Source organism: Zalophus californianus, chromosome 6 (assembly GCF_009762305.2).
Source record: "Zalophus californianus isolate mZalCal1 chromosome 6, mZalCal1.pri.v2, whole genome shotgun sequence".
Taxonomy (NCBI): domain Eukaryota; kingdom Metazoa; phylum Chordata; class Mammalia; order Carnivora; family Otariidae; genus Zalophus; species Zalophus californianus.
The window spans coordinates 38,609,159-38,621,407 of NC_045600.1; the positions used below are offsets into that span (position 1 = coordinate 38,609,159).

Genomic DNA, 12,249 nt, shown 5'->3' on the forward strand with positions numbered 1-12,249 from the left:
TTAAACATTTAAATCAGTGATCCAGATAATGGAATTCAAAGTATGTTCATTCAGTTTATTGATGCTGTCCAACAGGGAAGAGCATCTAAGCACATCTTTCTTGGGCACCTCCAGTTTTCCTAAGATGTCAGCCCTCCAGCTTATGGACGTTAGGACATACGGCTTTGCCCTCTCGTGGCAACAGACATCTATTTTATTTCATTTCACAATCTGGTAACTTCTCGAAAATTTTTAAGTGCTTAGCTATTTATTCCTCATACATAAGTGAGGGATTCCTAAAGTTTAAGACAGATAGTGTAGCCATGTGTAAGGGAAAGCCAGTATGTATATTACAGTCCTCAGTGAGGCCATCCCCAAACCAGTGAGTTTCATCTCCTCAGGGACAGGGGGATGGCGGAGAAGGGTGGCCTCTAGCCACCTCAACAGATTTGCTGGTTCCACAGTCACTGCTCTACTTTGGTGTCTCCGCCTTCCCCAGTCCTTACCCTGGGATATACCCCGTTCCATCTTTCACACTGGATAGTTCAATTCCAGTTCTGATCTCTTTTCCAGTTCCAGAGCTCTTCCTTCCCCTCTGTCTTAATTCTGTCACCCAACTTGTCCTCCTCACATTTTGGGTCTTCCTCCTGCCAACTCACCAAGCACACACCCTACAGATGAACTCTAACCACACAATTCAAGTCCAATCCCATCCTAGCTGGTTTATCCACCGTCTCTCAACATGGCCATCCCATACATAAAGTCAGTGCTGCTGAAGACCTATGGTCACCTATCTCATTCCCATTTTTCTTCTGTACTGCCCCCTGCAGCTTTGCACACAACAGCCCTCCACTGTTTCTCAATAAGGTAGTGACAGGAGAACCCAACACACCGCAGCAATGAGCACAGAGAATTCCCTCCTGTCTTTTGTACCTCCAGTGCTTTTAGTAGTAGTGAACTGAAGTTGCTTTGTATCTTCCACTAGGGGGTACCAACTCATAATTTTTGAAAACAGGAAGTCTGCTGAATAGAGTTTTTAATGAAAAATGAAGTCCAGGCACAGTGAATTTTTAAAAACTTTTCTGAACATATGCTGTAATTTTATGAAGCAATTTAATTTGATTCTTTTTAAATAAAAGTTGCCCCATGGGCAGAGTAATAGGCAACAATCCTGAGTAGTACAAACTTATATAAGGGAACACCAATTAAAAATCCTGACTCTATTACGGGAAGATATATAGTCATGAATGAAAAGAAATAAATGCAAAAACTGAATATAGACAGACAAGTCAAGTTATTTTTACTCTAGCAAGAGAAATAGGCATGCTAAACAAAAGTTGGCTTCAAAACAAAAGTTTTTGTTAAACAAAAATAAGGCAACTCAGATGTTCTGGGACTCTCCATCTGTGGCATGGAATTCTATCTTTGGGGTATAAGAGAAGAACTGCAATACCAAAAACTGGTTCAATGTTAAAGTGTTTGGGGTTCTTTTAAGAGGAAGTATGCCCAGGCATTATAGTGTCGTGGTTGAAAATGCAGGACGTTAAGAATTAATTTGGCCTTCGACTTCCTGATCAACCGTTTACCTCCATGAGAACTTCGTCGGCCTCCATTTCCTTAGCCAAAATCTTAGTTCTGCATCAGCTCAATAGGTTTAGTAACAGTACTTCCCAGCTAGGTTTGTGGTGTGAATTAGATGAGATCATGTATATAAAGCACTTAGAGAGTGACTGGCCCACAGCAGGGATACTCAATAAAAGCTAACTGTTCAATGAGTCAGTATAAAGGACACCCCTTGAGATGACCCAGGAACAGAAATCTTTGCATTGAAAGAGATATTCACTATCATTTTGGCAAACATATTCATACAGGTAAGCAATCAGACCAGGATAGCTAAGCAATCTGACCAAGGTCAGTTATTCCTGAGGAACTAGAATAGAACTTGGACTTCCTTAATGTCAAGCAGCATTCTTTCCCCTATCCTATACTGCTTCTCCTATATCTGGTAGCCTCTTAGCATAGATTAAATATATTCTGTGGTTAACCATTGGTTTTGTTGGCAAAGTTTTGGTGAATATAGCAAAGTTCACATTACTATGGCAGTTTCAGAGATTCTAGCAGTATGTACCTTTAAAGAGTTTGACTTTTAAGCCCCTTTCCTACTTTTAGAAATTAATAGCTGAAAAGAAAAGGTTATATGCAAAAAGATGTCTACTACCATATTCTTTGGAATACTGAAAAAACTGGGAAAAATCTAATATCCAACAATTAAAAAAAAGTAGTTAAATATGGTAGACCCATGAATTTTGGGACCATTTAAAAATTTATGAAGACCACAAAGAAATACGGAAAATATTTATTTTATTCCTCATTCCAAAAGGAGGTAACTTAAGAAATAGAATGATAATTGTATTTTTATATTATTCCACCAATCAGAAGTTAAATAAATACAGATAAAATCGGGAAGACAAAAGGGGGAAATGAAGTAATTTTGAAAGTACTGTAATTAAGAATGCCTTTTTCTTTAATTTTGAGTTTTCTTCATAATAAAGAGAGGCAATAAAGAATTGTTTAGAATGAGCTCATTTCTTCACTTTATTGGTACTGAGAACTGAGAACTGAGTTTACATGATCCAAGTGTCCTTTAATGCCCCGTGACAACACGTATAATCAAATGAAAGACACAGGATCAGAACCCTTGTTATACAGTGAATTCTGAGGGACACAAGGATGTGTACCAATCCTTGACCTCTCAGAACTTACAAGCTGGTGGAGGAAACAGGACATATAGCTGGATCTCAGTACTGCTCCACCTCCAAAATCTTTAACATCCCAATACCAGCACTTTTTCCCTCCCAGCTTTCATGCTACCTGCTCATGAACATCATTAGGACTCCCAGTCTCTGCTCTCCATCTTTACTCCATGTTGTCCAATTTCTGAGGTGAGGTGACCCTGCACCTGTTCTCTGGAACCCCTGCCTGTTCTTGCCTTTGTCCCATCCAGGACTACCCATCTGTAACCTTGCCTGAACGATTATCTTCAGAATACACACTAGTCTGTCCTCTATAAAGAAGCCTTTCCTTTGAAATACATACTCTTCAAAATGACTACCACTTGCCTTTCTCCTTCCTCCCCATCCCCACCCACATTTCTAAAGAGTTGTTTTACCTTGGCTGTCTCCACTTCCCCTTTCCCTCACCTGATGGAGCCTGACTCCTCCCACCCCAGTACCCCAACTGCTCCCACAGAAGTCAAATGCCATGACTCCTTTTCATTTCTTATCTCACTTGAACCCTCAGCTGTGTTTCACCCTGTTGACCATTCCCTGTCTTGAAATATTCTTTTCTCTCGACTTCTGGGATGCTCTGATGTGACCTTAATTAGCACAATGAATAAACTGTTGCCTTCCATCCAGGGAAGACAGAGCTGGAAAGGCTCTCAGCTCAACAGGGGGGGCTCACACTTTTAGGGGAGTGGTGGTGTTAAACTTAAGATCTGCTAGATTGTTTTGAGGACTGAATTTCTTCCTAGAGACTAGTTTGTGTCCTCTCTGTCAGGCTGACTGATGATTTTATGAGAGAAGTGTAGATGGAACTCAACCATAACGATACAGAGAACTGCTTGTTCTTTTATCTTATTGAAGAAAAGGTGTAGTGGAGACTGGATCAGACTATAGGAACTTGTTGGCAATGTTGTAATTTCCTTTCTTGGGGTACAATTAGACATGAGGAAAGTGGAATTCAAGTCATCTGGCTCTCCCTCAGTGACCTCTAACAGCTAAAGCCTCCAACCTGTATTCATTCCATTCAATAATATAATGAATTTTTCATTATTAAAATATTACTTTTTAATTTTTAATATCATTCTTGTAAAGTACAATTTGGTACTTGACTATATGCTGTCTATTGGCTATTTTGATTCTTTCTTACTTCAAAGTAATATATATCCCCTATCAGACTGCAAATGCTTTGAGGTCAAGGGTCCTTTTTAGTCTAATTCTCTTCTGTCTTCTACAGTACCTACCATAGGGGTGAATACTTGGGAGATGATTTTAAAAATTCCTGTTTAATTTTGCAAGAATTTTAACTTTCCAAATTTCAATGGGTTTTGAACAACTCCTGAATGCAATCTATTATTCTAGGTGCAAGATGTAATATAGAAAATATTTAAGTTATTTGCATTTTATGATCTGGAGGAGAGGCAGGAACCCCTCAATACCTGGGGAGAATTTAGCACAAAGCTGAAATGGCCTGAGACCCCCCTGTGTATATGCTACATAAAAGCCAAAGCTAATTTGGGTTCTCTTTAAAATAAGTCCTATAAATCCTTATAGTTCACCTCCCTAGGCCAAACATTCCCAAAGTCCTTGACTGTGGATAGCAGGTAGGTCTTTGAGGACCTTGGATTAGGCCTTTCTCCACTCAGGCAAAGAATCTGAAAAGAAAAGGAAATCACAGGTAGTCCAGTGCGTTTTTACCCTTGTGTGACCCTTTCCAGCAGCTAGAGAGATATTTAAAGGCTCTGAACCTCATGTAGTCTTTGATTCTCTTTTTTAAAGACTCACTTTATTTTTATAGAACTTTCTACTTTTCTTAGCTTTGCACCCAGATTAGTGCACCTGGCGGGAAAATCATTCTTCTTTTTCTAAAAATATGCTAGAATTTGAATGCAGGCCTTGAATGAATAACCGATTTGCCATAGTGTAATCTCTCGGCATTACAATTTGTGGTTAAAAGTTGACTGAAAGGGGGTCCGTAAGTTAACCTACAAAGACAAGAGGGTCTAGAGTCACTCTCCCACCCGCAGATAAAAGAGGATTAATAACCTGAAGTCTTCAAGTCTCCAGGAGCCACCGTACAATCTCTCAACGAGCTTTGTTGCTGGAGGTTGCTGCTCCTCCGATCTCAGGAAAGTCTGGCCCAGGCACTCTACTCACTTGGAAGGCGGAAGCGAAGGTGGTACCTAAGCAAGGCACGGGCCACTCAGAGGCAGCCTGGGGCCGCCACTCACCTCGGGGAGGAGGAGCGGGCTGCCGTACCCACCCAGGTGGGGAGGAAACGCGAGCCTTGCGCCGGCCAGGTGAGGAAACCAGCGCCCGCCCCGCTCACCTCCCAAGAGGCGGGGCGCCGCTGCCGATTACCAGCAGGGGCGGAGCCGGCCCCGCTCACCTGGGCAGAGGCGGAACTGAGGGGGTCAGGTCACTGTACGGAGACCTGTGCTGGGGGCCGGAGGCGGGGCCAGCCCCCAAACTCACCTGAGCCAGCGGAAAGCTGAGCCGGGAGCAGCCCCCGGCTGGCCTCTTGTGAGTGCCACTCCGCCCGTCCCCCGTCCGACCCGGCGCGGCCGCCATGACCTGGAGCGCCACAGCCCGGGGCGCCCACCAGCCCGACAACACGGCGTTCACGCAGCAGCGCCTTCCCGCCTGGCAGCCGCTGCTGTCGGCCAGCATCGCGCTGCCGCTCTTCTTCTGCGCCGGCCTGGCCTTCATCGGCCTGGGCCTGGGCCTCTTCTACTCCTCCAACGGTATCAAGGAGCTCGAGTACGACTACACGGGCAACCCGGGCACCGGCAACTGCTCGGCGTGCGCCCTGGCCGACCGGGACCGCGCGCCGCCGCTCCGCTGCTCGTGCTCCTGGTACTTCTCGCTGCCAGAGCTCTTCCCGGGCCCCGTGTACCTCTACTACGAGCTGACCAACTTCTACCAGAACAACCGGCGCTACAGCGTGTCCCGCGACGACACGCAGCTGAGCGGGCTGCCGAGCGCGCTGCGCCACCCGGCCAACGAGTGCGCCCCCTACCAGCGCCGCGCCTCCGGCCTGCCCATCGCGCCCTGCGGCGCCATCGCCAACAGCCTCTTCAACGACTCCTTTTCGCTGTGGCACCAGCGCCAGCCCGGAGGGCCGTACGTCGAGGTGCCGCTCGACCGCACCGGCATCGCCTGGTGGACCGACTGCCACGTCAAGTTCCGCAACCCGCCGCTGGTGAACGGCAGCCTGGCGCTGGCCTTCCGAGGCACCGCGCCGCCGCCCAACTGGCCCCGGCCGGTCTACGAGCTGAGCCCCGACCCGAACAACACCGGCTTCATCAACCAGGACTTCGTGGTGTGGATGCGCACGGCGGCGCTGCCCACGTTCCGCAAGCTGTACGCGCGCATCCGCCAGGGCAACTACTCGACCGGCCTGCCGCGCGGCGCCTACCTCGTCAACATCACCTACAACTACCCGGTGCGCGCCTTCGGCGGCCACAAGCTCATCGTCTTCAGCAACATCTCGTGGATGGGCGGCAAGAACCCCTTCCTAGGCATCGCCTACCTGGTCGTCGGCTCGCTCTGCATCCTCATGGGCTTTGTCATGCTGGTCGTCTACATTCGCTACCAGGACCAGAACGACGAGGACGAGGACGAGGAGTGATTCCTGCTTTTCAAAGTAGCCTTCCGGCTATTTGCCAGAACTCGCCTGCAAGCTTTTTAGGCTTCTTCTCCATCAATTCCAATTCCAGTTTCAGCCTTGCCTCACTTTTCCGCCTGTTGTGATGCCTGGACCAGACGGAAGAATTACACCCAACTGGGGGCTACCAGAGTCTTGCTGGGGTGTTTGGACTGCAGAATGAGACATCCTTGTACATTCTCCCCATCTTCACGATTTACCGAGTTGACATGTTAGGTTCTTCAAGTCCGCAGCATTTGAGTGTGGAAGAGACAGTAGAGATTCCTGTTCAACTTTTATCTGATGAAGAGACAGACCTAGGGACGTTAAATAACTCATTCAAGGTCACGCAGCTATTCACTGGCTCCTGACTGTGACTCTAACTTTTATCGCGACAACACCCTGGTTTTCTTGAGGGGCAGGGGAGGGGGTGTTGAGGGAGAGAATGAAGCCCATAAATAACTTGCAGAGGTGTAGAGGGGTGGGAGAGAGTATACTTGTTTAAAAATGTGGACAGATTGGAGACACCAGACCCATTTCTGACACACTAAGGCTGGAGTGAGACCCCGGAAGCTGTGTTTTAACAAGATTGTCTGGAGATTTCCTCCTGTATTCCTTCAGATTCACCGTCCTGAACCAGGGAGCAAGTAGAACACTGTATGTTTCCCTGTTTCCTCATGTGTCTGAGGTTGGGCCTGAAGCAGTGACCTGCATCCAGCTTTTCAGGTAGTCATTTGTTCCCAGGGGCAGTGACAGAGTCATAATATTGCATGTCTTGCCCAGCATCCTGCCTTCAACATAGAAAGCTCTCCATAATTTGTGGAATGGGGGGGGGGGCACTTGCTATCTCTAGAAATCTAGCATACTGATTTGCAGGACAGGGTTTGTATCAATGCACTTAATATTGGAGGGTTAAAGTGAAAAAAAAGTTTGCCAAGTACTGTATAGAAACTTGAAAATGCCAGGTCACTTTGCACAGCTTGGAGTGAGTGTTTTAACTTCAGAATCAGATAGATGGAAGGGGTCTTAGAGGGGAAAATGATTTCCCTGAAGTCATATCTGTGTCTCCTGACTCCTGACTCAGCCCTCTTTGTCATCTAAATTATTTTTTATGCTTAGAGAAAAAAGTTTTCCTTCATACATACATTTTTCCCTGGAGTCTAAGAGAAAACTTTTTAATCTATGTTCTCAAATGAAGCATGCTTATTTCTAGTAATTGTTTTAAATGAATGCTAAGGAATATAGTCATATATGTTATCTAGAATCTTAAGAATTATTTGAAAACTTCAAGATAATCTTAAAGTCTGACTACTCTAAAATTAGCCTACTGTATATAAAGTTATTCTAAGCAATAGATTTTTTTATTCGTTTCAGAGGTTGAATTTGGTGATTCATCAGTTGCATATAACACCCAGTGCTCATTCCATCAAGTGCCCTCCTTAATGCCCATCACCCAGTTACCCCATCCCCCACCCCTCCCCTCCAGCAGCCCTCAGTTTGTTTCCTAGAGTTCAGTATCTCTTATAGTTTGCCTCCCTCTCAGTTTTCGTCTTATTTTATTTTTCCTTCCTTCCCCTACGTTCATCTGTTTTGTTTCTTAAATTCCACGTATGAATGAAATCATATGGTATTTGTCTTTCTCTGACTGACTTATTCCTAAGCAATAGATTTTTTAAAAATCACCTTTTTATGGCAAAATAAAAACAAAAAATCCTTAGTGATATCATCTTAACCAGTTTATTTCCTGAAAGTAAACAATTATTTGGTATTCGGTCCGAATCGTCCAGGACCTGCTCTCTTTTATAGCTGCTCTCCAGTTACTACTGTTTTTGCTCATGCCCGTAAGGTAGTACAAGACTTTGACGTATTTTTTTTAGTAGCCAAAGAATATTGAATTGTATTGAATAATTTACATTAATGTTATTATACTCTATTCTAGTTCTTTGAAAATTAATAATTGATGGACAGCATGCATGTTCACTGCCATCTGTCTCCAACCTTCTGGAGTAGTTGTGCGTTAATATTCCGCCCCACTATTTTACATAAACCAAAAAATATTTTGGTCATTCTAGTGTGTTGGCTTCCCAGTTCCTGAGTGTGACACAATTTTGTCAGATTGCGTGTTGTGATTTTAGGCTATGAAAATCTGATTATATGTATATAGGATCATTTTTATTTATTATGAATGTTTGATCAAGCAGCTCACTAGCCTAGCTTTCTTTATGTTGGTTAAGAGAATTGACTACTTTTTTATTGTGTGGCTGGGAGCAACCATGTATTTTGCTATCATTTTTACAATATTTGGTCCATTGCTATAAAAGTTTTAATGAGACTACAAAATTTAAGGTATTCTGATTAAATCAGTGAATGTGGTTCCAGGCCCTATTCTCTGGGCTTTTGAAAGAGAATAAAGGTTATATTTGCCTTACCTTTGTTATCATGTTTGCTTAATTCTTTTGAACTATGATCTTAAAGGCACAAATGGTACCAACCACTTTGTTCATTTGCTATTAGCAGGTTTTTATTGCAGCAAGAAAATCATCTTTCAAAATAAGGCTCAGAGTGAACTCAGTCTTTTCAGTGTTAACTTCCCAAAACAGAACTTGAACTTACATGAACATCGTCAATGTAATATGAATTAGATGATCTTCAGCTATTACTTGAATTTGGTAAAATGTGATCAATTTAATAAAGAGTATGAAAATTTATTTAAAAATGTGATTATAGCAGTCTTCTCCATTTCTACATTTTACTCAAATTCTAAATTGCAATTATTTGTTGGGTTTTTTGGACTACAAAGCCTCAAAAAGTTTACAAACAAAAATATAAAGCATTTACCTGTGATGATCCCTGTGCTGTAGCATTTTGTTTGATATCTCAGGATTCCAGCTGCGCTTAAATTTTCATGTTGCCTAGTAAATGCCCCTAGCTAGAGCTGTGTCTTCTGGAATGAGACAGAAAAGATTGAACCTCAACAACTGGACTGGAAATGTGCTTTGATCTACCTTGTAAACTAAACCACAAACAAAAGAGAAATAAAGGTGGTCGGTGGGAAACTCCCAAAACAATAACATAACAAGAAAAGACTCCAGGTATCTCCAGGATCAAATCAACTAAACAAACAATTTACTAACTATGCAATCATTAAAAATCAGAGACAGAATAATAGTCTGGGATTTCTGTTAGTAACAAACACATCTTCGCAATGTACAACCACAACCCTTTCTGCTTCACTTTAAATCTGGTCCTCTCTTCTTGTCTTTGAAGATCTCAACAACCTTGAGCAAGTTCTCTAAGTTATTGGTAGAGCTGCAATGTAATCAATTCCTTATATGCTCTTGGATATAAGTGATCACTGACTATAATAATAGTAAATTCCCTATTTTTTCAGGCTTTTTTTTTTTTGCATCTCAGATATTTTTCTTCTGTAGCTAAAACATAGCTGACTGATTTTTAGATGGCAAAGTAAAAACCTTCAACTCTTTTCTCCCAGTGGAATTTCTCTTAATTCCCCTCCAACAAAAACAGTAGTTTTTAAAATGTCATTAAGAAGGCCTTAACGAATCTCACTGAAAAATACACTACCTTCCCGAAGAGATCTTACATGAGAGCAGCACTTTGTATAAAGAATTTGCAAAACCTGGGGCGCCTGGGTGGCTCAGCCATTAAGCATCTGCCTTCGGCTCAGGTCATGATCCCAGGGTCCTGGGATCGAGCCCCGCATCAGGCTCCTTGCTCAGAGGGGAGCCTGCTCCCTCTCCCTCTGCCTGCCGCTCTGCCTACTTGTGTGCTCTCTCTCACTCTCTGTAAATAAATACAATCTTAAAAAAAAGAGAGAGATTAAAAAAAAGAATTTGCAAAACTTGCTAACAGCGTTGACTCTATGTATACAGCCATCCTGCATCATTGCCCTGATAAGACTAACAACATGTATTCAGGAAAAAACCTCTTCCCCACTGGTTTGCCACCTGGCGCTATGATTCCCACCATGTAGATGAAGTCAGTGCAGCAGGCTGCATTCCTTATGGCATGTACTTGGCTGAGCAGCTCATCATAGAGGAGAATCTTGGAGGTGATGAAACCCAGCAGAGACTATTTGTGGACGCAGAGAGACAGGAGAGGGGGAATAAGAGGGAAAGATGAGGTTTAGAGCCTGAGGCATTTTTCTGAGCCAGCAAGGTGTCCAGAAGATAGGGAGGGGGCTGGCAGCAAAGGGAGCCCATCACAGAAGGCAGAGCTTACCAGCGGGCTCATGAGTCACAAGGCCTTTGAGAAATTCAGTAAGCCATGGCTCACCTCCTTCTGAACCCTTCAGCTTGTCTTTTTGATCAGTTTGAGTGTGATTTATCTTTTTCCTTAGAAGTGAAAGGTATTACTGTCAAGAACATTTGTTAATAGCCTTGCCCTCCACATTGAGCTCTTAACTAACTTCCCATTAGAGTGGCTGAAACTTTACATTACTGATGAAAACTGTAAATGATGTGTCATTAATAATGATACTTTGTTCTTCTAAAAGGCCTTTGTTCTGAAAGTCCAAGGTGCTTAACACTATGTGGTCTCATGCATCTTACCCACCAAAAGGCATGCGCTTTTAGAAAGTCATCAAGACTGACGAGGAGGAAATATATTCCTTTTTCATATTCCTTTCTATTTTGCTTTTTTTTTTTCAGAACTCTCTAAAAGTAAGTAGTATTCTAAAACAAAAGCATAAGTCCTGGATGTGGCAGTGATAGTCATTTAAATGGGCCACTTGAGTGTTTTCCAAGGAAGACTTAATTCTTGTAATGATTTTAATAGGTAAAAGACAGTTCCCGTTTGTGTTAAAGAATACAAAATGGGAGAAGCAACACTTCCTGTTCATCATGATCGAATGTAAAATACTTTTTTTTAAAAGATTTTATTTATTCATTTGTGAGAGAGACAGAGAGAGAACAAGCAGGCGGAGACGCAGGGGGAGAGGGAAAGCAGACTCCCCGCTGAGCAAGGAGCCCGATGCAGGACTCGATCCCAGGACACTGGGATCATGACCTGAGCAGAAGGCAGACGCTTAACCATCTGAGCCACCCAGGCGCCCATAAAATACTTTTTATTCTTTTCCCAAAAGGCTTTAGACTTATGTTACATTAACATAATTTGCAAATAATTGAATTATGCTATTTCTCAAATTTTACTTAAAGGGGCAAATTAGCTCATACATTCACTTCCAAAATCTTTAAAACAATATTGAACATCACACAGATAGATGGCATTGAACCCTGCCTTTTATCCAAGCTCACATTTCCAAGGGCCTATGGGACACACCTAAATGTCTTATTGGTAGCATGAGCTCCTCATGGTCAGCGCTAACTCACTGGCCTCTTCTCCAAGCCCACTCTTCCAAAAACAGTCCTGGTTGCTGAAAATGACTCCTTTCTCTCTCTCTCTCTCAATCACCCAAACCAAAACTCTGAACTGCTTCCTTGACTCCTCCCTGTTTCCTTTTACATCCAAATAGTTATCAGATCCTGTTGCTTCTATATCCCCAATGCACTTTCAATCAGATCTCTGTCACTGCTCTGGCCCAAGTCTTTGTTATTTCTCATCTGGAAGTTGGAGGAGCCTGCTAATTGGGGTCCAGTTTATTCTCCACATCTCAGCCACAGCGAGCTAGCCAAAACATAAATCTCATCCCGTTCCCCTCAGCTTAAAAATCTCTCATGTCTATGCACAGTCTCCGGGGCGGGGGAGGGGGGGAAGTCTCAATTCTTTAGCACGGTCTACAAGGCCTTCATGGTTGGCCTCATTCTAAATCTTTATCCCTTTTTCCTCAAGGCCCCACTAAATTCCAGGCATATTGAATGATTC

At 43.3% G+C, this 12,249-nt stretch overlaps 1 protein-coding gene across 1 annotated transcript; it reads left to right on the top strand.

Annotated features, from left to right (window-relative positions):
• Nucleotides 1-5,192: 5,192 nt before the first annotated feature.
• Nucleotides 5,193-7,871, top strand: TMEM30B (transmembrane protein 30B). The gene has a single exon (XM_027572861.2). The coding sequence runs from the start codon at nt 5,329-5,331 to the stop codon at nt 6,388-6,390; it is 1,062 nt and encodes a 353-aa protein (XP_027428662.1). The 5' UTR covers nt 5,193-5,328; the 3' UTR covers nt 6,391-7,871.
• The last annotated feature ends 4,378 nt before the right edge of the window (nt 7,872-12,249 follow it).

Excerpts from the sequence above, each read along its gene's own strand:
- TMEM30B (XM_027572861.2), top strand. The coding sequence starts at position 5,329 with ATGACCTGGAGCGCCACAGCCCGGGGCGCCCACCAGCCCGACAACACG.